Source organism: Balaenoptera musculus, chromosome 11 (genome assembly GCF_009873245.2).
Source record: "Balaenoptera musculus isolate JJ_BM4_2016_0621 chromosome 11, mBalMus1.pri.v3, whole genome shotgun sequence".
NCBI classification, from domain to species: domain Eukaryota; kingdom Metazoa; phylum Chordata; class Mammalia; order Artiodactyla; family Balaenopteridae; genus Balaenoptera; species Balaenoptera musculus.
The window spans coordinates 97080218-97104953 of NC_045795.1; the positions used below are offsets into that span (position 1 = coordinate 97080218).

At 43.1% G+C, this 24736-nt stretch overlaps 2 protein-coding genes across 2 annotated transcripts; both read left to right on the top strand.

Annotated features, from left to right (window-relative positions):
* Positions 1 to 2343: 2343 nt before the first annotated feature.
* On the top strand, positions 2344 to 9247 carry BRK1 (BRICK1 subunit of SCAR/WAVE actin nucleating complex). The gene is made up of 3 exons (XM_036869316.1): positions 2344 to 2527; positions 7979 to 8061; positions 8332 to 9247. Exons 1-3 carry the CDS (start codon positions 2410 to 2412, stop codon positions 8356 to 8358), a joined length of 228 nt encoding a protein of 75 aa, XP_036725211.1. The 5' UTR covers positions 2344 to 2409; the 3' UTR covers positions 8359 to 9247.
* Positions 9248 to 16798: 7551 nt separating this feature from the next.
* Positions 16799 to 24397, top strand: VHL (von Hippel-Lindau tumor suppressor). The gene is made up of 4 exons (XM_036870199.1): positions 16799 to 16827; positions 18334 to 18692; positions 20800 to 20922; positions 22288 to 24397. The coding sequence occupies exons 1-4, from the start codon at positions 16799 to 16801 to the stop codon at positions 22482 to 22484; spliced, it is 708 nt and encodes a 235-aa protein (XP_036726094.1). The 3' UTR covers positions 22485 to 24397.
* Positions 24398 to 24736: the final 339 nt, after the last annotated feature.

A 24736-nucleotide genomic window follows, 5' to 3' on the forward strand; every position in this document is an offset into this window, starting at 1 on the left:
GGCTACCGTACATGTATAGAAAGCCAGAATCTCCCATACTTCATATTATTGATGATCTACAACATCAGTTTGGTCTGTATCATGCAACACAACATTGTGGTTGCACCATCCAGGGATTCTCGTGACAACAGCCGCATTTGCTCTGCTGGGAGCCCATATAATGTTTTTTACAGTAGCCAGCAACATTGCCACACTGCACACACTACACCTATAGCCATGCAAATAATGGTCCAAGTACACATGACTGCAAAGGCAACTCAAATGACCACACAATGCAATCAAAACATTTCTTCAAGAATTTGATTTCACGCTGATTGTTATACCTGGAGTCACTGACAAGATCCCCAAGTTCTGTGAAGCGTGTGACAGACTCAAGGACAGGGACCTGTCTCCCTTATGCTGAGGCATTCTATCACTCGGAAGCACTCCTTGCTGCACCAAGAGCATTCCTGAAGCTTGCCTGTGCAGCCCTGCGTCACACGTTGGGAACAATTCCTACAATGAAGAACTACCACATTGGCAAACCCATAACTGGAGGACTGAATGGCAGAGAGCCTTCTGGATGCCTGGGTTTGATATTTAGGATCGATATTTATTATTATTTTAGAAACCATTTACATGAAAATGTAGGAGCGCTCAGATGGACTTTAACCTGTTCTCAGAGTGGTACAGTGAAAAGATAATGGAGTCTGGAATCAGCTGGTGAAGGTCCACTACTTAATTGGCTCTGTGACCCTGAACTTCAGTTCTCTCATCTGTAAAATGGGAAACCTCTTCCTCACTTCCTTCCACAGGGTTTGTGAGGATCCAGTGAGGTAACAGCTATTAAAGCAGCATTATAGGGGCTTCCCTGGTGGCGCAGTGGTTGAGAATCTGCCTGCCAATGCAGGGGACATGGGTTCGAGCCCTGGTCCGGGAAGATCCCACATGCAGCGGAGCAACTAAGCCCGTGCTCCACAACTACTGAGCCTTTGCTCTAGAGCCTGTGAGCCATAACTACTGAGCCCGTGTGCTGCAACTACTGAAGCCCGCGCGCCTAGAGCCCACGCTCTGCAACGAGAGAAGCCACCGAAGCCCGCGCACCGCAAAGAAGAGTAAGCCCCCGCTCGCCACAACTAGAGAAAGCCTGCGTGAAGCAACGAAGACCCAACACAGCCAAAAATAAATTAAATAAATAAATTTATAAAAAAAAAAAGCAGCATTATAGCTTATAAGATCTTCTACCAGAGCACAGGACTGTTAGTAATGTTTTCTTCCCAGCTACTGATAGAAGAAATCTGACTCTTCAACATCACTTTTTAAAAAATAAAAGGCATTTACCGTACAAACCAGATTGTAAATATTCCCTGAAACAAAAATAAAATTGCCCATAATTCCACTACCTTAACAAACCAGGTATTGACATTTTTTGGTATATCCTTCTTGTCCTCGAGCAGACATAATTTTTGCATAGTTGCAATTAAAAAAAAAACACATGCATTTTGTTTTCCCTTTCATTTATCATCTCTGTTGTGTTGCCACAGTTTTTCATAATTAGCATTTATATGACTGCATAATATTGCTCTAAGTGGCCATACCAATGTTTAGTCATTCCCCAACCGTTGAGATTTATATTTTAAAAACACGTAATGCCTCAAAGAACACCTTTGTGCATACAGTGTTTTTTCTTTTTCAATAATTTTGTTAATACCTAGGTTAAAAAGTTTGAAAATTTTTACAGCTCTTGATAACAATTTACAAATTTCCTTCTGAAGGGTTTGTGCCAGTTTACAGTGTGAGCAGCTATTTACGAGTTTACCAATTTCCCCTCAGCCTCTTCAACACTGAGTATTATCGTTAAAAAAAAATAACGTTTTGTTCATTTGATAATTGTAAGGTGGGACATCATGTTGTGTTGTTAAAAGGCATTTTAAAAATGATTTGCATTTAATGTGGTTTAATTGGCTATGCCCAGCTTATTGTGGACACAGACCGCAAGCTTAGTTTGGAGCACCGGAGGGAAGGGGTGATGCGGGCCCATGCTCCCCCGTCAACGAGCGTAACCGCCAGAGACAGAGGTGGTGGTGGCGGTGGCGCGGGGGATGGGGTGTGTGTGTGGGGGGGGCGGTACGGGGTGGTTGGACTTTGGCGCGTGCGCACTCCATTCTTCTCCCCGGCCTGGAGGCGACAGTCTTCAGGGGCGTGGGAGCAGCGCGAAGAGGCCAGTGAGGACGTGACAATACGCAGGCGCACCACAAGGCCCGTGCATTCGTGGGTGCCCCGGGACCGGTGTGGGCTGACTGCGCAGGCGCACCACAAGGCCCGTGGATTCGTGGGTGTCCAGGGACCGGTGTGGGCTGGAGGCGCAGGCGCACTGACGGCCTGGAGGGTCGAGGCGCCTGCGCAGTCGCGCTTCCTTAGGCTGCAGCCATGGCGGGGCAAGAGGATCCAGTGCAGCGGGAGATTCACCAGGACTGGGCGAACCGGGAGTACATTGAGGTCATCACCAGCAGCATCAAGAAAATCGCAGACTTTCTCAACTCGTTCGGTCAGAGGGCGAGCAGGGGGAGGCTGGGAGGAGGGAGGCCCGCTGAGGGAGGGCGCTGAGAAGCTTTGAAGGGGACTCGGGGAGCCTTGGGCTCCTGCTGGTTTTCGCTTCCTCCTTCAGGCCGCACCTTCCCCCTCTCGCCCTGACCCCCGGCCTCCACTGGGCAGTCCCTGTGGGGTGTTCCTGCCCCACGCTGAGCTCATCGGCTTCCTTGCCTTCACCCCGGATCCATTTAACAAGTCTTTCCTTTTCCCGGACACGTCAGGCAGCCCCATCCATCGTCTGCTTCCTTTCTTCTCTTCAGTCGCCTCCCTTCTTCCTCTGTGCTTCGCTTCCAGTCCCCACTTGGCGCTCGGAACGCAGCATGGCTGTGTCACTGCTTGGTAAAGACCCTAGACGGTTGCCCATTTCCTTCCGGATCGAGTCGAAACCCTTGAGCTCCGAGCCTCTTAGTCGCCCCTCCGGCCCCTCCTGTGGGTTCCTTCCTGTCTCCGCGCGCGCTGTGCTGAGTGGCAGCAGATGAAGGCAGAGTACGGTCCACATCGCGTCAGGCCGTGGACATCTCTGCATTGCTAGTCTCTAGCCGACAGTGGGTGTTCTGTCTGCTTCTAGTAAAATCTTTCCTAGGCCTGCTCGTGACAGTTTTAAATTCTCTCCGCATTGTTCTTCTGGACGGCAGGCCCCTGGCAGAGACCTCCTACCTCATGTTCTCCAAGTGTTTCTTTGAGAGAACTGAGCGCTGGGTAGACTTTCTATGTCATCACAGGTGTGGGGATGACGTCTAGTGATCTTTTTCCAACTGGTGTGCTTCTGGTCCCCTCTTTCAGCAACATTAAGCGATTAAGATTAAGGAGGGGACACCGATGTATTAAAAAAGATTTCAAAAGGAATTATTTTCTAGCTAGAGAACTGACAAGTCCTAAGGAGTATAAAGGTGACAGGGCAAGAGTCTTGTCAGAAAGCATCAGCAAGAGAAACTAGAGCTGAGTACAAGACTCTCTCTCAGGTTCTGTGGGGGACACAGAATAAGAACCATTTCCTGCATTTAAAGAATTTCTGCCTTGAAGATGAAATAAGGACAACTTCAGAACAAAGCAGAACATTGCTTTTGTCTTAATATATTCACATACAGTGTGACTGGGTGTGATGGATTTCCTCACTCAGGGAATGAGGGTGAAGGTAGTGTTAATGAGAGATGAGAATAGTATAAATTATACGTCAGTGATACAAATTCACACATATAACTTAGTATAGAGGTTGTAGTAGGGAATGGTAGTCAAGAAGTCATAGATCTCATGTATCCTGAAATTATTTTTTAAGTTCTATGCAAACTATTTTGATGTTAGTTCTCCTAATTGTCTCTCCTGCTTCCTTAGAGAGCTAAACTATTATTGGGGGTTCTTTAGGGCATTCTTTACTCATAACATTACCTCAGAAGCAGAGCCAGATAAGAGAAAACAAAATGTTCCATGCTCCAGGAGGGATGGAGTGATGACAGGATCACAGCTTTGACACTTTGGCTTAGTCTGGAGAGGCAGTGGAAAGTAGTTGGACAGATAACTGACGTGGAGAGTTTTTACTTTTAAAACCAGAAGCAAAAGGCTTCATTTATCTGGTAGGAGTTAGTATCTGATATATAGACACAGAATATCCAAACAGAGTATTAAGAATGTCAGTTCAGTAAACAAAGCATCTAAAATAACAAGTTAAACTGGTGCTGTTGTTCAAAATTTATAAGTGATCTAGCATCTCACTTCCCCCAGTTTGGATCCAGATAATGTAATAACTTCGTTTCTGAGCACAGAATCATATTAATAAGCATATAATAAACATACATTTATCTCTGACATAAAACTTCTTGACATATTACTGAGGTTTTAGTGGGTGAGTCTTGGAACTAACCGAAAATTGAAGAGTTTGAGCTTAGGATTGCGGAGGAGAAATGTCTCTTTTCTTGCTGTATAAGCAAGGAAATACCTGTTGTGATATTTTAGCAACTGCGTGTGAGTTCCATTTTATGATCAGAGAGAGAATAAAGACTTTTTTTTTTTTTTTCTTCAAAATTTCCAGCAAGTCCTAGACCAAGGAAATAGACACATAGGATTCCGTTCTTCAGGAGCTGGAAGAAATGGCTTCCCATGGCTTAGGCCATTATTCTCCTTTAAGGTGAGGGTAATGGCCTAATGTTTGGAGTAATTACTAGGTGGTTTTTGAAGATTTTAGAAAGTGGATATAGTCCTTTTAAAGAAAAGAACAATTAATTACAAGTAAGAACAATTAGGAAGCACAATTAAAAGTTAAAGCAATTTGTCTTAGCAGTTAGGTATACCTGAGGCAAGTTCCTGAAGATTGACGATATCACGATACAAGAGTTTAGACAAAGACCACCAGGCTGGGAAACTGGATAAATCATAAGGATAGACTTGAGTGTGTTGTCTTGGCATTGGATGACTCAGGATGAGTGAGTGTGGGATGTATTTTCCCTTTCTAAGCCCTTAGCATGACTCCTCAGTTCTGACGTTTATCTGGGGGGGCTTTGTATTGTGTTTATAATGTGATTTGGTGGTGCAAAGATTTAGCAGGTGTTTACTTTGAGGAGGCATCTATAGCTTTTTGAAAATGGCAGCAGACCTATAATTCTCACCCTGACCACAGAGAGGTTGTATAGGGCATGTGCTTTGGGGAGGGAACTGTTTTTCCAGGATACCTAATGATTCTGAACAGCTTTTACCCTGTGATTCCAGCTGGTGTGAGTAGAATTTTGATCTCTTTGTGGTTTACCCTTTCAGCGTTGGAGGACCACCTGAACCTGAAGACACACAGATCCTGATGGAGCACTAACATCCTAACACTGGGCCTATTCTGTACTTTGAATTGATGAAGTTTCTAAAAATAGATTGTTACAGATGATAGCTTTTTATTTTTACACCTTTTTTTCTGACTCTAAAGCTAGTATGTTCAGAGAAATGTAACAAAAAAAAAATAGAGAATGAGGCTACTTTTACATCTCAATTCTTATACTTAGCCAACAAATACAGCTTGCCTCTTGTGACTCCAGCTGTGTGTCAGATGCTCTGAGAAAGGGATAAATAAGAATAAATGGACATAGCCACTCCTAGGAAGTTTATAATTTTGTTGGAGAAATAAGACCTTAAGAGAAAGACAGTGTTGATTTTTGTAGGCTAAGGTTACATGCAGTAAGAGTTCAGAGAAGTTGTCTGGTAACTGGCATTTGTTAGCGGTGGTAATGTATGCACACCATCAAGCACCCTGATGAGGACAACTGGCTTTTTCTATTACAGTCTGGTGATAACGTACATATAAATGCATTGTGGTTTCAAATTTGTCCAGCTGCCGCATGGTTTCCCAGCATTTTGTTTGAATCGGTATGTATTTAATGGGATCTGAAATATGACTGAAGTTTCTAGAGTTCAACATTTTAAATTTTCAACAGTGCTTATCCATGCAGGCCAGTAACATAGTGCTGTTCTTGGATTCTGATTCGTCACCAGATTGACAGAGCTAGAACAGAACAGCCATCCAGGAAGGAACCCTCCCTCTCACCACCCTGCCCCTTCATTTTGGCAGACGTTTTTATGGGAAAAGACAGGTTGTCGGTGATAACATTCATGCTCTTACTGAATAGCATACACGGTGTGCCTTTGAGCTTCTAAAAACCAGGCTGAAAAGAGATTAGGTCCTGTTGGGCAGTCCTAGCAGTGGCAGTGTATCCGGGAAAAGGAGGGTGCTGAGGTGCTTCTACTCAAGCTTGACCTGGGAATTAGAAGCAGCAGCACTAGCAGATTAAAAACAAAAACAAAAAAACAAGGTTAAAAAAGAAGAGCGAACAATGTCTGGAATACGCAAATCCTTACAGAAGAGGGAGAATTATATCCATTCAGCAAAGACCTCTCAGAGGTCCACTTTGAACTGACTTGAAGGAGAATGTTTAAAAGGGCAAGACGAGTAAGATTTGGACTTGATGAAATGAAAGTCAAGGCAAGATCAGGGTGTGCAAGATTTGTTAAATTGGGTGCTGAAGGGCTTTTGCATAACATCCAGGGAAGAGATGAAAAGGAGGGGTGTGAGCTAAGTGTTAGATCACTGGGTGGGAGAGTGTCTCAGAGAGCGGATATTTTAAACTTCAGAAGTGAGGATTATTGAGAGATGCCTGAAGAACAGTTCTGGGAGGAGTATGGGAGTAATTAGCATGCCTGGAAACCTTTTTCTCCCGGATGTTGAGAACAGTTGGAGGAAGAGTAGCCAAGTGATTTGTGTCAGAGAAGTTTGCAAGGGGGAAATGTATTTTAGGGCAAATCTAGGTTTCCTTTTGGGTGAGGTGGTAAAAGAGATTGGAAAACGTAGGGGAAGAAAAGGAATTTTTTGCAGATGAAAGGTGGGATCCACAGGGTATTTGATGTTCTCCAAGTTTTCTCTTGTTCTGAAAGGTCTGTGCAGGTGCTGATGGGACATCAGGCGCCCTTAGAGCAGCAGCAGTGAGCTGGCTTCCATGAGCTCAGAAACAACACACCTTCCCTCCTCCTCAGGGTCTGCTGCTTCCTTGGCCTCTGCTTTTCTTCCCTGTTGAGATTATTTTCTTCCTCTTGTCATTTCCCCTCTCTTGAAACTCTTGGTTTGCTCATTAGCAAATGGCCATCTGTACAGCCTTGCTGTATTAGTTTTCTCTTTTCTATTGCTGCCATAACAGATTACCACAAATATAGCGGCTTAAACCACATACTTTATTATCTGACAGTTGTGTAGATCAGAAGTCCAACACTGGTTCACTGGGCTGAAATCACAGTGTCAGCAGGGCTGGAGGCTCTAGAAGAGGAGCTGCTTCCTTGCCCGTAGGTTGTTGGCAGAATTCAGCTTCTTGCAGCTGTAAGACTTAAGGTCCCTGTTTCCTTGCTGGCTGTCAGCTAAGGACCACGCCCAGCTTCTAAAGGGCACTTGCATCCCTTGGTTTTTGGCCACCTCCCTCCATCTTCAAAGCCAACAGTGGCAGGTTGAGTCCCTCTCACACTTCGAATCTCTTCTTCCACCTTTCTTCTGCCTTTCTCTTTTCCATTTATGGATTTGTGATTAGATGGGGCCCATCTGGATAATCCAAGATCTCAAGGCCCTTAACCTCAATCACATGTGCAAAGTCCCTTTGCCTGTAGGATACATATTCACAGGTTCTGGGGATTAGAGCGTGGACATCTTGCGGGGGGCGGGGCGGCATTATTCTCTGCCTGCCACATTTGGTAGGAAGTTAGGCAGATCCTCTCTTAGCAGCTGTGCTCCTAAGATACTTCTCACCTTATCCTCCCACTGCCTTGTTTTGCCCACTCGCTCTTCTTATCTGTGCTCTGCATGATATATCATTCCTCCTCTTCATCTTAGGGGCTGTGTGTGTGTTTGTGTCTGGAATGGCATTAATCCTGAACGTCAGTCTTCTTTTACCAGATATGTCTTGTCGTTCAAGACTCGCAACACTAAACGAGAAATTGACAGCTCTTGAACGGAGAATAGAGTACATTGAAGCAAGGGTGAGTATGACGGGCAAGGGCCTTCCTCATGAGGCAGGCATGGCTGTGCAAGAGAGAATGCACATTTCCACTTGTTGCTGAAAAAACCTGGAAGCAGAAACAGGCTTAGAGAAGTTAACTACCTTGCCTGAATTTAAACCAGCTTTCTGGGACTCTGGAGCTGTCATCTTTTCTACCACTCCCAACTACCTAGGATAGAAAATAAGATTTTTTTTTTTAGACCCCTCTAATGCTTTTGAATTTATCTGATTGTCAATTTTCCTTTGACAGGTGACAAAAGGTGAGACCCTCACCTAGAACTGTGCCATGCTGCTGCTGGGAAGTTGCTTTCACAGAACGCAGACCCTCGTGGGAAAGGCCCCAGCAGCCTTCAGCTCCTTCCTCTCTCCTTAAAGAGCAACAGGGCTTATTCTTGTTTTTCTTTTTTTCAAAAATGTGGCTTTTGGGCTCTGCCATGTACACCCAGCAGTGTGATGTGGCGTGTGGGGAGGAGTCCAGGGGAACTCTCAGAAACAACGTTAGGCATTTTACTTCTTCAGTGACACTTTGTAGCACTACTGTCAACATGTTTGAGGCGCTAAGAGCCAAAAGCTGGGACTCTGTCAAGGTCCTCCCCACCTCTCTCTTTCTCTCTCTCTCAGCCTTTCCTTGCAGCTCTCATTGCCTCTGCATTGATTCTATAAACGGTCTTTGTCTCCTCCCCACCTTTGGCCGGGGGTCAGAAGCAGTCCTGGCTGAGGTGCCCTGGCGAGGTGGCTGCCAGAGAATGTTGTTGCTAACCCACCAGTTTCTTGTCCTTTTGGGGAGGTCAAGTCCAGGCCCCCACTTGGCTTGAAAAGGGACATTTTCAGAGTTTTCTTTCTCTCACTTGGGGTGTCTTTATCTCTCATATTTCCCTAATAAACTCCTCAACTTTATCTGACTGCTGTGATTGTGGTGGGGAGAGGAGCTAGAGGTGGGGCTCACATATTCCACAGAAATCTGATGTGTGGGATTCTTATTCTAACAGCAAACTTTCAGATGTAGCTGTTTGGTCAAACCTTAGGTGGCTTGCCAGCTGGAGCCCCCATATTTGGACTTTGCGCTAATTCATCCTGGGAATCGTTTGGTCATTCAGTGGACATTTACCAAGTACTTAGTATGTAGGCACTTTATGCTCCAATAAAATATACAGTGTTGAATCAGGCGTGATGCTTACAGTCTATTGAAATACCAGCATCTACACAATTTAACGGCAATCCAGGGCAGACTATTAGTTTTATAAGGTACAAGCTAAATGTCTACTTCTTTTTGAAAAGCAAATCATTTAAACAGAAGAGTCTAAAACTTTTCATTCTAGCATCAAAGCCTGCTATAAACTTGTGCCAACCCACTCCTAAAGGCTTAACCCCCATTTAGAATTTTCACTTTAGTCATGTAGAAGTCATTTCTCCCTATTCAAATCTTACTTGCCACTCAAGGTCTAGCTTAAGCTGAACCTCCTCCATAAAGTTTTCCTAACTTTACTTTTCATTCAGTACTGCCCTGTTCCTTTTCTCGGTCCCTCCCATCCTGCCATGCTAATACTGCACTTCAGCCCTGGGTTTGATCTTGTTCTCTGCCTTAGTGTCTGCATCGTACAGTATACATCAGTGCCTTTGCCTGTGTTGCTCAGCTGGGTACCTTGCAAAAGGCAGGTAGTCAGTAAATAGCAATTGAACTGACTGGGCAGAGCTCAAGCTGCTTTGCATTGTCACATCTGAGCTTAGATCCGTGCTTAGACCTTTGGAAGACCATTTTAAGTAGTACCTTAATTTAAAAATGTGGTATTACAATGGAGGCAATACTGACCTCCTTTACTTTGGTAAGTGCTGTTTTTCAACATTATTGAGCTCATCTGAGGTGATTTAACAGTCACTTGAGTTCATTATTCATAATATCTTCCCTATCCTTTCTGAGATAAATAAGTACTTGTAAAGTTCAAGTTTTAGATTATCTGGTGCTCTGCAGTCAGTTTAACAGATACTTACTAAGTTCCTACTATGTGTGAGGACTATAACAAGATAGTAATAGAGGCAAAAGTGATGATAATCTATAGAAGCCGGAAAAACCCTTCCTTAGATGACGTGAAAATGATAAATTTTTTTATGGTCCTATAGACATTCTGTTAATTTGTTGATATCAAAGTAATATTTCTAAAAAAGTTAGTGCCCTAAATACCATGTTGCTAGTGGTAAGCTGCTGGTTGTAAGGAGAGCAACTGGCATGGGAACCAGTGAGCCTTACCTCCTCCAGTAGAGGTAACAACTCCTGCTTACCTGGCACTTTGAGGTGTCAGAGTGCTTTCCTGTGTAACTGTCAATACCCCCTTTATAAAATGACCCTCAGCTCGCTGATGGATATGTAACTAGTATTGTCTGTAACTTATTGAGTGTTAACCACATGCTAGATGTGCTAAGTGCTTTGTGTACCCTATTTCATTTAGTCCTCAAGCCCTAAGAAGTAGGCGTTCTTACCTCCATGCAGTTCTTTAGAGAGGCTGAAACTTGTCCAGAGTCATACAAAGTAAGCAAAGGTGCTGGACTTTGGACCTAGACCTGCCTGCCTCAGACTGCTCTAACCGTTCCACTCCCGAGTGTGGTATAACCACATCTAAAACTTCCTTTCTCATTCATACTTAAGTGCTATTAGATAATTTTTTTTTATATAAATTTATTTTATATATTTTATTTTTGGCAGTGTTAGGTCTTCGTTGCTGCACGCGGGCTTTCTCTAGTTGCGGCGAGCAAGGCCTACTCTTCGTTGTGGTGCGCAGGCTTCTCATTGCGGTGGCTTCTCTTGCTGTGGAGCACGGGCTCTAGGTGAGCAGGCTTCAGTAGTTGCAGCACATGGGCTCAGTAGTTGTGGCTCTCAGGCGCAGGCTCAGTAGTTGTGGCACATGGGCTTAGTTGCTCCGCAGCATGTGGGATCTTCCGGGACCAGGGCTCGAACCCATGTCCCCTGCATTGGCAGGCGGATTCTTTTTTTTTTTAACATCTTTATTGGAGTATAATTGCTTTACAATGGTGTGTTAGTTTCTGCTTTATAACAAAGTGAATCAGCTATACATACACATATATCCCCATATCTCTTCCCTCTTGTGTCTCCCTCCCTCCCACCCTCCCTATCTCACCCCTCTAGGTGGTCACAAAGCACCAAGCTGATCTCCCTGTGCTATGCGGCTGCTTCCCACTGGCTGTGTTTTACGTTTGGTAGTGTATATATGTCCATGCCACTTTCTCACTTCGTCCCAGCTTACCCTTCCCCCTCCCTGTGTCCTCAAGTCCATTCTCTAGTAGGTCTGTGTCTTTATTCCCATCTTGCTCCTAGGTTCTTCATGACTTTTTTTTTTTTAGATTCCATATATATGTGTTAGCATACGGTATTTGTTTTTCTCTTTCTGACTTACTTCACTCTGTATGACAGACTCTAGGTCCATCCACCTCACTACAAATAACTCAATTTCGTTTCTTTTTAAGGCTGAGTAATATTCCATTGTATATATGTGCCACATCTTCTTTATCCATTCATCTGTTGATAGACACTTAGGTTGCTTCCATGTCCTGGCTATTGTAAATAGAACTGCAGTGAACATTGTGGTACATGACTCTTTTTGAATTATGGTTTTCTCAGGGTATATGCCCAGTAGTGGGATTGCTGGCTCGTATGGTAGTTCTATTTTTAGTTTTTTAAGGAACCTCCATACTGTTCTCCATAGTGGCTGTATCAATTTACATTCCCACCAACAGTGCAAGAGTGTTCCCTTTTCTCCACACCCTCTCCAGCATTTATTGTTTGTAGATTTTTTGATGATGGCCATTCTGACTGGTGTGAGGTGACACCTCATTGTAGTTTTGATTTGCGTTTCTCTCATGATTAGTGATGTTGAGCATCCTTTCATGTGTTTGTTGGCAATCTGTATATCTTCTTTGGAGAAATGTGTATTTAGGTCTTCTGCCCATTTTTGGATTGGGTTGTTTGTTTTTTTGATATTGAGCTGCGTGAGCTGCTTGTAAATTTTGGAGATTAATCCTTTGTCATTTCTTCATTTGCAAATATTTTCTCCCATTCTGAGCGTTGTCTTTTCATCTTGTTTATGGTTTCCTTTGCTGTGCAAAAGCTTTTAAGCTTCATTAGGTCCCATTTGTTTATTTTTGTTTTTATTTCCATTTCTCTAGGAGGTGGGTCAAAAAGGATCTTGCTGTGATTTATGTCATAGAGTGTTCTGCCTATGTTTTCCTCTGAGAGTTTTATAGTGTCTGGCCTTACATTTAGGTCTTTAATCCATTTTGAGTTTATTTTTATGTATGGTATTAGGGAATGTTCTAATTTCATTCTTTTACATGTAGCTGTCCAGTTTTCCCAGCACCACTTACTGAAGAGGCTGTCTTTTCTCCATTGTATATTCTTGCCTCCTTTATCAAAGATAAGGTGACCATATGTGCATGGGTTTATATCTGGGCTTTCTATCCTGTTCCATTGATCTATATTTCTGTTTTTGTGTCAGTACCATACTGTCTTGATTACTGTAGCTTTGTAGTATAGTCTGAAGTCAGGGAGCCTGATTCCTCCAGCTCCATTTTTCTTTCTCAAGATTGCTTTGGCTATTCGGGGTCTTTTGTGTTTCCATACAAATTGTGCAATTTTTTGTTCTAGTTCTGTGAAAAATGCCAGTGGTAGTTTGATAGGGATTGCATTGAATCTGTAGATTGCTTTGGGTAGTAGAGTCATTTTCACAATGTTGATTCTTCCAATCCAAGAACATGGTATATGTCTCCATCTATTTGTATCATCTTTAATTTCTTTCATCAGTGTCTTATAATTTTCTGCATACATATCTTTTGTCTCCTTAGGTAGGTTGGCAGGCGGATTCTTAACCACTGCGCCACCAGGAAAGCCCCATTAGATAATTTTTAAGCTGTTACATACTCACATTAGTCTTACCTGCCTCTTCACCATCCTTCCTTTGGTAAAGAAGGCTTCAGGGGTTTTCCTGGCTGTGTCTGGCAAACACTGTTTGCATTGATGTCTGTGTTGTCAAGTTTCACTTCTTCCAGCTTCCTTTCTCTAAAGACTGAATTGTGTGTTGTATTTTCTGGAAGTCTTGCCTAAGGAATTTAATCAACTCTGGCACTTTCCCTAGCTGTCTCTGGGTTTCCCTCTTTTGAAAGACCTTATTTGGTCAGGCTCCAGAAACTGGGATTTTATTCTCAAGTTATACACGTCTTCGCACATAGGTCATTTCGGTCCATAAACAGTGTTATGCTAAACCACCGTTTATTTTGTCCCCAGTGTGTCACTTCAACTTATGTACTTAGAGTTCTGTTATACTAACATTTCACCCTCACCGATGATGATAAAGTTATACTTTACATTTTAATCTGTGTTTACTAAATCGTTCAGTTTTTAAAATTTAAACATCTGTTTTATCTTTTTATAATAAAATTAAGATGTTGCCAGGATAGCTGTTTTGATTTGAACCATAAGGAGACTAGGAGTTCAGAGAGGTTAAATACTATACCCAGCTTTTCTGAATCCAGATTGTTCTCAGTCACCTCACCATCATGAATAAAAATTGTCCTGGATAAAAGAACTATCAAAACTCAACAGTAAGAAAAGCTAATAAAGAAATGGACAAAAGATTTGAACTGATACTTCAAAGACAAAAGGATGGCAAACAAGCTCATGAAATGACGTTCAACATTGTTAGTCATTAGGAAATAAAAATTAAAACCTCATCAAGATACCACCATACGCAATCTATTAGAATGGCTAAAATTTTTCAAAAAGAACAAAATCCTGATAATAACAAGTGCAGGCAAGGATGTGGAGCGACTAGAACACTCATACATTGCTGGTAGGAATGCAAAATGATATGACTACTCTGGGAAGACAGTTTAGCAATTTCTCACGAAATTAAACATGCACTTACTGTATGTCTCAGCAATCGCATCCCTAGGTGAGTCTCACCTAAGAGAAGTGAAAACTTATGGACGCATACACACAAAACCTGTATGCAGATGCTTATAGGAGTTTTATTCATGATTGCTCAATGTCGCTTAACTGGTGAGTGCATAGTGGCATACCACTTGGTGATGGAAAGAAATAAACTTGATACATTCTACAACATGGATGAATCTCAAATGCACCATGCTAAGTGAAAAGCCAGACTCAAAACGCTACATGCTGTGTGATCCCATTATATGACATTATAGAAAAGGCAGAACTATAGGCACGGAGGACTGATGGGTCAGTGGTTGCCAAGACTTAGGCCTGGGGGTAGGGTTTCATCACATTCTCTTTGGGGGGTGGGAGAGGGTGGATTGTTCTGTATTTTGATTGTCGTGATGGTTATATGACTGCATTTTGTCAAAACACACCTCTATCCACCAAAAAGAGTGAACTCTGGAAATTTAAAATAAATTTAGAAAAAAAAAAAATAGCCTGGTTAGATACACATCTAACTCATGGTAGTTATTGCCTCTGAGGAGGAAGGAGGGAAATGGGACCAGGGTGGAAGTCAAAAGGTATTTTAGCCTCATCATTTATGTTGTCTTAACTTTAAAAAGTAAATAAATGACAATGTGTTGTTTATTTTATATGGTAAGATTGTCAGTGTTTGCTTTATTATTGTACATCTTTGTATTTTTTGATTGGTCAAAGTATAAACAAGGCGAAATATATCCTAAAAGAAAACTTTTTTTTTAAAATTTATTTATTTATTGGCTGCATTGTGTCTTCGTCACTGCGCACGGGCTTTCTCTAGTTGTGGCGAGCATGGGCTACTCTTCGTTGTGGTGCACGTGCTTCTCATTGTGGTGTCTTCTCTTGTTGCGGAGTATGGGCTCTAGGCACGCAGGCTTCTGTAGTTGTGGCTCGCGGGCTCTAGAGCGCAGGCTCCGTAGTTGTGCACAGGCTTAGTTGCTCCGCAGCATGTGGGATCTTCTGGGACCAGGGATGGAACCCTTGTCCCCTGCATTGGCAGGTGGATTCTTAACCACTGCGCCACCAGGGAAGTCCCCTAAAAGAAAATTTTGAAAAGGCAGCAAAGTAGAAGGGAAAAAAAAATCACCAGTTGTTTTAAAACACTTGGGTACATTTTCTTCTTTTTCTCTCTAGTTGTTTGGTTTTCAATAGTGGAAAATGTACTCGAAGAACAATATAGCCTGTAGCTTTACTTAGAGTACCCTAAATATGTTTTCCTTCCTCTTAAATGATCTTTGTAAACATTTGCAGTGATACAATGTCACTGTTAAGGCCTGCGGTTATCTCAGCAACTGGTTTCATTTTAGGGATGTAGACATTTCTGTCATATTAAACTGGTATGTTTCACCTCACTATCCTGGGAGTAAGGGTATGTTTGCATGAATCCTGAGAATTATGATGGCTCTGAGCCATTGGGATTTGATTAACAGAAAGTCCTGTCTTTCTCAGGTTTCCCTCCACAAATATTTCCACATTAATGTTCGATAAACCTGGCGGTCTGTGTCACTGCTGGTCACTTAATCCTGCTGGAGGCCATTAGGATGTGCCATCTCTTTGTATAATGTGCTGTCAAGGACAGCCCAGAGGAGAATTACCTAGGTTCAGGGTGTTAGTTCCTTTGTAGATTTGTCAGACTCCTTAGATTCACTCATACCATCATTTTCTCGAAGGCACCAGATGATGAGTCTCTCTAATCCAGCACTCTCCTCTGACCACCCCCCTTATACCCTTATAACCCCTTCAGTTTCCTTAGCTGTAAAGTGGAGATAATGACATGGCTTTCATGAATGTGGAATGCTTAGTAGAGTGCCTTGCATTTGATAGATTTATTCTTTCTCCTTGAAGTTCATCTTTGACTAAAATGAAACCCTCTGAACTCTATTTCTGAGCTTCTCCAAGTAGAGTCTGTTTCAGGTCACTGAAATTTAATTACAGGGACTCATGTACCATCTTTCTTCAGGTTTACCTAGCACCATGTGTCTCTCCTTTGTTGCACTAGTGGTAACTGCAACTTTGTTTTTATTTGTGTGATGATTATGGGACCCTCATTGAAGTGCTGTGGAGGCATGACTTATCTGCAGTATTCTCAACACTTAGCACAGCACCTGGCACCTAGTAGGCCCTCAGATATTCTCAGAATGAAGGAAGAAATGAGTGTTTAAACTTTGTAGTTTTAATCTTTCATAAATAAACATCTCATTTCTCAAATTTTTACCATAGCGCTTTGCACAGAGTAGGTCTGGTTATTTTTTCCTCTTCATGGCTCTTAAGAATTGATTTAGGTCTATTATATCTCAATAAAAGCTGGGGGAGGATTGATTTAGTTGTTTTCATTATAAAGGTAATAAAACTATATTCTAGAAAATGGGGTTGGCTGAGGAAATAATGACATTTTACCTAAATGTCATCACACTATGCATATAATTTGATAGCTCTTTCCCCCTTTTATTTCATTTTCCCTCAGTAAGTTTTCCCTATTTTTAATGGTGTTGCCATTCTCCAATGTAGTTTGTGGAGAAGAGTTTGCTTTCATGTCAGGCAACCAAAGAAACTGAAAAAGAGGTTGCTCAGATGGGTGAAAATCATAAACCTCAACCCCTTTACTTGTGGATTTGACTGAGAACAACTGTCCAGGAGTGCAGCCAAAAACAAAAACAGAAAAGCCTATTTGCTCCCTTCTCCCTGCTATTTCTTTTAAATGTTAGGGCCATAGTGCTGGTGTGTGGGCATAAGCATGTGTGCCTTCTTGGCCTGGGCCACCAGGTGAGTTTTCAGTAAGTGGTAGGACTGTAGGAGTCCTGGGCTTGGAGGCCGTGAGTTTAGTCAATGAGAAGCAAACTGGATAGGGGAATCAGTGCCTGCTGCGGGGTCTGCCTAGTCTCCCGATGGGCATGACGTCTGATCTGACACCCAGGCTAGATATTTGTATGATGGGAGTTGGGAAGGGAGAACTCTTAGACTTTATTCAAAGTTCATCTCAGACGTTAATCCCTCCTGGGGTTAATGAAGATTTACCTGATTCTTTTCAGATCAGCTAGTCACCTTCCACTTGCTCTTTTACTGGTATAACCAATAATAAAACTACATGTCCTACGTCAACCACAATAAAAAGAACAAAACAGTCTACATGTCCTGTGCTTTCCCAGTAGCCCAGTAGCATTTTGAGGGTAGAGACAGTGTTTTTAACTCATCTTTATAAATAGTAACTGCTGCTATTTGCAGAGTGCTTGCTATGTGCTAGGCACTGAACACTTTTCCATTTAATCCACACTCCTATGACATAGGTACTTCTTAAAAATGCCAGTTTCAAAGATGAGCAATTAAAGGCTCAGAGACATCTCATATCTGAAGCTAAACCTGGAATGAAAACCCAGGTGGGTGTGAATTTCAGAGGGCACACAGACTGAATTGTGAAAGTTTATTCCTCTTCAGTTTCCTTTAATCTTTCTGATTATGTCCAGGGGGAAGGAAGTTGGTTTGACAACTAACACTCCATATCTAACATTTAACACTTGGCTGACTTTTGAACCAACAGAACGCAGGCTCAGAGCCTTTACAGAGAATAAAGTTTAGTAACTGTTGTTTTGTTTTCTTTAACTTAGTTCCACTGTATTCTATGGCAAATGATAAAGAATTTCCATTGATGGTAGTGATATAAAATTTCTTCTCAAATGTGTTTAATTGCTTGCATATGCATAGAATAACTTTGAAAGGAAGGACAAAAAAACATGATACCTGTTGCCTCCAGGGACTCTTTCTAGGTGGCTGGGGGGACTGGGAAAATTTCACTTTATCCTATTTTTCTGTACAAAACTCAAATTTTGTGACCCAAAATGGAGACAAAACAAACTTGATCAATGAGAAAATTAGTAAATAAATAATAGCGCAGAAGGTAGGGAGAATATGGCAAAAACCATGAAGGGCTTAAGACAATGAATGAAACTAAAGAAACGCTGTGTCAGAAACGTACGAAAGGTACGAGAATCCAATTTACAGGGGAAACCCTGGGACAGGACGGCCTATCGCCTCCACCCGCTTCCGTGAAAGCAGGACCCTCAGTCCTCAGGGGATCCATCTGCGCATGCGCACGGCATCAAGCCGGCCATCTTCCAGGCTGTAATCCATCCCCCGCCGAGAGCGCGCGAAAACTGCACGCACGCCTGCCGGGGACGCGCACGCACGTCCCGCCCCGCCCCGCCCCGCGCAGCCAGCGAATCCCGAAGCGGCGAGGCCCGGGTAGTTTTGGCTTCGGGAGGTAATTCCCCGGAGGGCGGGGAACGCGGAAGAGGCAGAGGCGGGCGCGGAGGAGGCGGGCGCGGAGGAGGCGGGCGCGGAGGAGGCGGGCGCGGAGGAGGCGGGCGCGGAGGAGGCGGGCGCGGAGGAGGCGGGCGCGGAGGAATCCGGCCCGGAAGAGTCCCGCCCGGAGGAGCCCGGCTCCCAGCAGGAGATGGAGGCTGGGCGGCCGCGGCCGATGCTGCGCTCAGTGAACACTCGCGAGCCGTCCCAGGTCATCTTCTGCAACCGCAGCCCGCGCGTGGTGCTGCCCGTGTGGCTCAACTTCGACGGCGAGCCGCAGCCCTACCCGACGCTGCCCCCCGGCACGGGCCGCCGCATCCATAGCTACCGAGGTAGGCGGGCCGGGGTCGCCCAGTCGCGCCCGGCCGCGCCGCCCCCCTGTCCTGGCCGCAACGAGCCCGGTGCTGAGCTGTGCCCAGCGCGCTACCCAGCGCTCTAGGCCTGATAACAACGATAACGGTGGCTCGATCTCACCGAATTCCCGCCCCATCCGGGGAGGCAGGTGCTGTTGTCATTATTATTCCCATTTTACACTCGAGGAACTGACGCCCCAGAGAGGTTGTGACAGATCCAAGTAGACGCAGCTAGTGACAGAGTATTCTTCTTTTAAGAGTGCATAATTTGCATTTGATGATCGACCCCACGTGTATTCCATCCCTCACACCCATTTGTTCAGTCCGTGAATGGGAGAATCCCACATTCTCTGATGTGCCCAGTGGGCCACGTCCGCGTAGGGTCCCTGCCTTCATGGAGATCGCGGTCCAGTGGGGGAGACGAGACAAATGCATAAGTAGTTAAGAACAAGCCAGTGTCATAATTGCTACCATAGGAACGGAGCACAGCAGGGCACCTGCTCAGTGAAAGGGAGGGGTGTGTGCTTTGAGTTGGAACTTCCCAGAGAAGAAAGGGAATCCTGCAGGATGAATGGGATCTTACTAACCCAAGACAGGAGTGGAGAGCTGTGGGCAGAGTGAACAGCATGGGCTAACACCTGGAGCCTGGGAAAGGGGAGAGGGTATGGAATGGTGGGAGAGGAAGTCTGAAAGGTGATCTTACCCCTAGGGAAATGGGGGCCATTGAAAGTTTTTAAGCAGGGAAATGACATTGCCTGATTTAATACTGAAAGGCTTACCCAGGTTGCAAAGTGGTTTGGAGGGGGTAGAGTACTGGTAGCAGTTAGGAAACTGTTGTAATAACCCAGGTTGGAGCTGTCTAGGCCTTACTGCATAAAGTGGCAGTAATCTTCCCTTGGTTTTCAAGAAGAGAAGTTAATGCTTGCTAAATTTTCACTAGCTTCCTCGGAGGATCCTAATGGATCTTTTTTCCTTGAGGGTGGCATACTCAATAATGCTCTTCAAACTTTTACACCGAAGTTCTGCTAATATTAAATGAGGAAGAACACAATTCTTCCAGGCATTTACATTTCTGTAGTCTTCTATTTTATCTAGGAAATTGTGTGAATTTTGTCTTCTTCTCCAAAATTTATCTGTGCCTGATTTAATATAAACATTAAAAAAAATTACCACGTGAATGTACTTAATGTTATCGATACTAAACTGTACACTTAAAAATGGTTAATAGTCAATTTTATGTTATATATATGTTACTACAAGAAAAAAAAATTACTTCCTACTTTACATTTCTTAAATTTTCCCACCAAATCTTCAAGTAAATTTATGCCCCAGGAACACATGCTGTTTTTATTCTGAGGCAACCTCCTCCCTCCTTAAACAGAATCTTAGCCCTGGGATTTTGTCTCCTTCCAAGTGCCCCTCTCACTCTCTCTCTCTTTTTTTTTTTTTTTTGCATAAGATGTGTTTAAATTATACCTTAAATTCAGGTATAATTTACATAGAGTAAAATACAAATATCTTAGGGTTTGATGGGTTTTGACAACACCTAGATCAAGTTACAGATTAGAATATTTTCGTCACCCCAGAAAGTTCTCTCCTACCCCTTTTCACTCTTCTGATTTTTCACACCATTGACTAATTTTATCTCTTTCTACAGAATGTACCTTTTTCTGTCTGGCTTTTTTCTTTCAACGTGATGTTTTTGTATCTTCTTGTTTTTGAGAAGCACAGTTCTGAGGAGTTGGTGACCTTTTCTCTCCTTTTAGTTTGCAGCCTTTGGTGTGATTTGCAATTCCCATACTTTGCTTTTGCATCAAGATAGCAGAAAGGGCCTGGGTTTTGGAGCCTCGCTCGAATACTTGCCCTTCTCCTTACTGTCCCTGTTGCCTTGAGCAAGTCACTTGGCATTTTCAGACCTTTTTTTCTCATCTTTACCTGGATCTTTTGTGAGGACTAAATAAAATAACATTATTGGAATGGCTTTGTATGGTATTTAAGCAGAATGAGAGGCAGCTATTTTCAGTGTCAGAGTGAGGAGATGAAGGAAACAGGTGTGTGGCTCCTTAACCTTTGCTTGTCTTAACAGGTCATCTTTGGCTCTTCCGAGATGCTGGGACATCTGATGGGCTTCTAGTTAACCAGACTGAGCTGTTTGTGCCGTCTCTCAATGTTGATGGACAGCCTATTTTTGCAAACATCACACTGCCAGGTACTGATGTTCCATCTTACTTTTTAAAAAGATAGGCTGCTGTACTAAGTAGAGGATAGGCCACTCGCAGGAGCCCAGTCATTAGTGATTTCTGCCTGATGCTGGGCAAGGTATCCAACCTTTCTGTGTCCCATTCTCCACCGTGAATAAAGTGGAAGTAATTTACTTGTATGCTGTATGTTGAATGAAGATGTCGTGCTATCTCAGAAGCTCTTCGGGCTGGTCAAGGGTGGGCTAAATTAAAATACTTGATTGTAGAATTATGAATGCGTTTTGTTTCGCTGGCCCTGGAGCAGAATGACGCCCCGGAGTCTCAGGAGAAAAAAAAAGGTGTAGAGAATGAGATATCATGGCTTATTTATTGACTTCTAGTGTTGTATCTTTCGATGTAATTGAACCCAGTCAAGGTCTCTGTGTCAATCAGGGGTTTTAAGACGAATCACCAAATTGAACATTAGCTTCATAGCTTACCACTTGTTTAAAACTCAAGTGATTTTATTAGGTTGAACCCTTAGAAACTGATGATCTGTTGGGTTAAAAAAACCCCAAATACCTGCAGCTTCAAACGAGTATGTGTATGTAGGGTTCAAACTAGTATGTGTATTTAGATCCTGCTTTAAGGCAGGTATACAGTGGGTATACAGAAGTGCTTTAAGGCAGGTATACAGTGGGTATACAGAAGTGAGCACTGGTAAGTTAAATGTAGGAAATTCTGCCTTAAAGGAGACCTTTAAAGAGTAAGTTCCCCAGTAAGTTTAAAATAGGATTTGAGTTCCCCCAAAATCCAGTTACACACTTCTTTGATTATCTATTGCTGTGTGACAGCTACCCCCAACCTAACAACAACTGTTTTATCTGTTTATAATTCTGCAGCCGGGACAGGCAGCTGGGGCAGAGCTCAGCTCGGTGGTTACTCTGCTCACTGGCGATCACTGCCTTCTGCTGGCAGGTTGGCTGGGGCCTGGGCCTCTCTCCCGTGTCATCTCAGGGCCTGGCCCTCTTTGTATGGTCTCTCCTGCTGGGTAGCTCAGGGCTCCTGAGAGTGTAAGAGCGAACGTTGCCAGGGCTTCTTAAGGCTGAGACCCAGAATCGCCACAGCGTCACTGTGCCCACATTCAGTTAGTTAAAGCACATCCCAGGCCCAGCCCACTCTCGAGGAAAGTTCCTACACAAGGTCATGAATACTGTGAGTTGTCTGTTGTGGCCATCACATTACACTCTGCCACAACCCATGTACTCACTTTTTTTGTCCAAAGCGAGGTCCAGCTGTTGCAAATGTAATTGCCACGGTTGGCAAAGCCTCTCACTCAGCCCTTGTCCTCAGGCCTGAGTCTGCTGCTGAGAGTCGGTTTTCTGCCCTTACAGTGTACACCCTGAAAGAGCGGTGCCTCCAGGTTGTGCGAAGCCTAGTCAAGCCTGAGGATTACAGGAGACTGGACATCGCGAGATCCCTCTACGAAGATTTGGAAGACCACCCAAATGTGTGGAAGGACCTGGAGCGGTTGACCCAGGAGCATATTGAAAATCAGCGGATGGCAGAGGAGACTGAAGATTTTAATTGAAATTTACACTCCTGGGTCTCGGCTTTTGACAGTCCTGACAAGTCTTGATCTAGATCTAGGACTGGTCATTTTTTCTCGGCTTCAAAGTGTCTCATTCTTGGAGTCAAAAAGCTCCATTGCTTAAAAGAAAGTTAACTGACCTCACTACTGGGTACTGTGATGTTTAAGGGCAAATATCACAAAATGTAATTTAATGCCTGTCCCTTCTAGAAGTATTTATCAAGGGAAAGTAGTTGCATTTTTGCCTCCTAGTGAGTCAGGAAAGTTTCTGTGTAAGGACTTTTGTGTAAGTAATTCAGTGAGAATTGTAGCTTATTCTTGAGTTGTAGGAAAGCAGTGGCGTCTGCTTTTCATTCCTGTATTTTGGTTGGTGATGTGCCCGCGTCCCGCACTGAGAGACCAAGGTGTCCTTGGGGCAGGGGCATAGCCGTAGGCTCTTTGAGACTCCAGTGCCTCGCACGTTATGAGCCTTCCCTCAGTGTTTGTTGAATGAACAAACCAGTGGCTACTTTGGTAGTGTTAGAGGTTTTCACCCTTTTTTTTGAGGGCGGGTGGTAGTGGGGACCTTAAAGTATATACAGTAAACAAATGTTTTAAAGGGCATCAATTTTATAGAAAGCAGTTTTTATAATTTTCTAAATTGTGGCTTTTGTCTGCCCACTGTTGTTGCAGGGCTGTTTTATTTCTGTTTCTAAGCCAGGATTAGCTTTCTACAGTTCTTATTGATGATAGCTTTTTTGAAACTTGCTATCTGCACAGAAGATAGGAGAAAATAGCCGTCCCCTTGTTTAATCATAGTATTAAAGAGCTACTCCTGTACTATAAATAGTTTTTTGCCAAATGTGGGTACTTCTGTTCGTTTTTGTAAATCCATGACATTTTTGTTCGATTCAGCAGTTTTTCATCAGGCAGGATCTGGCGACACTTTGCACCTGGCTGGAGGAGAGGACAAAGCCCTCCAGCCTCTCGGAAATTACTGCTAACACACCGTGGATTCAGAGGGTAGCCTGGAATGTTTTCTAATTTTATACGTGTACAGATCCTTTCCTATAGGCTGTACTTAAATTCATTAACTCAAATTCATTACTTCTATCAGGGCTCCTTTTTTGGTAGCTAATTGTTAAAAAAACCAAAAAACAAAAAAACTCCCCAGTAGAGAAAGTGTTGGAAGAGACAGAAAAGTAAAGGAAGAGAAAAAATCCAATTAGGTATACTACTTAAATACAACCACTAACTTAACATTTTGAACTTTTAGCCTTTTTTTGGCTTGGTTTTACATAGTTGAGATCATACTGAATATAAAGTTTTGTATTCTACTTTCTCATTTAACTTTATAACTTAAATATTTTTCCATGGTATTATAAGCTCTTCATAGACATGAGTGCAGCCTTCCTTTTATAAATAATGTTGGCATATTTCTTGGCATGTTTATTAGTTCCTTTGAGCACAGTTCCTGTGCTCTGATATCAGAGTGAAGTGAATGAATCAGACGCCGTACAGTTTTCCCACCTAATCTTATTCTCCTCTCTCAACATTCAGCAAATAAGTGGGCTTTTTTTCTTTCCTCTAGCCTGTTGTGGTACTCATTCAGTGACACACCTATAATTTTTTATCTAATTTTTTTGTCGAATTGTTGGGTAGGGAAGAAGAAATGCTGGTATCGAAGGCAGCCATATGATCTCGAAAGTGGGATAGGATGGGAGATTTAAGGAAGCCTGCTGGTGCTCGATTAGTTCAGTGTTGGTTTTATTATTTTTTAAACCTGTCTTTGTGTCAAAATGAGATTTCATGTTCCTGTCAAAACTTGCAATTTGAGTACTGTGTTTTTTGTGTTGTCCAAGGAAGATTGAAAACCTATAGCATGTATGTACTCATTTGAAATCTTATGAATGTATTAAATGTGTTACTTTTAAGAGACTGTGATCTTATCTATTTTGAGTTTAAAAAAAAAGCTTTTTTGGATACATTAAACGGTGCTAAGTAAAGGAAATAGGTAAGGTGTGGTGGTGTCATTTGCCAGGCTCTTCTCTCTTGGAGAGGTGTGAAGGCCATGCTTGCTTAAAGGCTTAAGGGGGGCGGGGCAGGGGGGGAGGTGGATGGACAAAGGCAAGAAACCTGCTTTCATTCTCAGTCCCTTCTCTTTCCAGCCCTGGATTTTGTTTTAAACTTTGTTTCTTTTAGCTTTATTTTTCTTGTAAAAATGAAATATCACTGTAAAAAATTTAAGCTCTACAGAAAAGTATGAAGAAGAA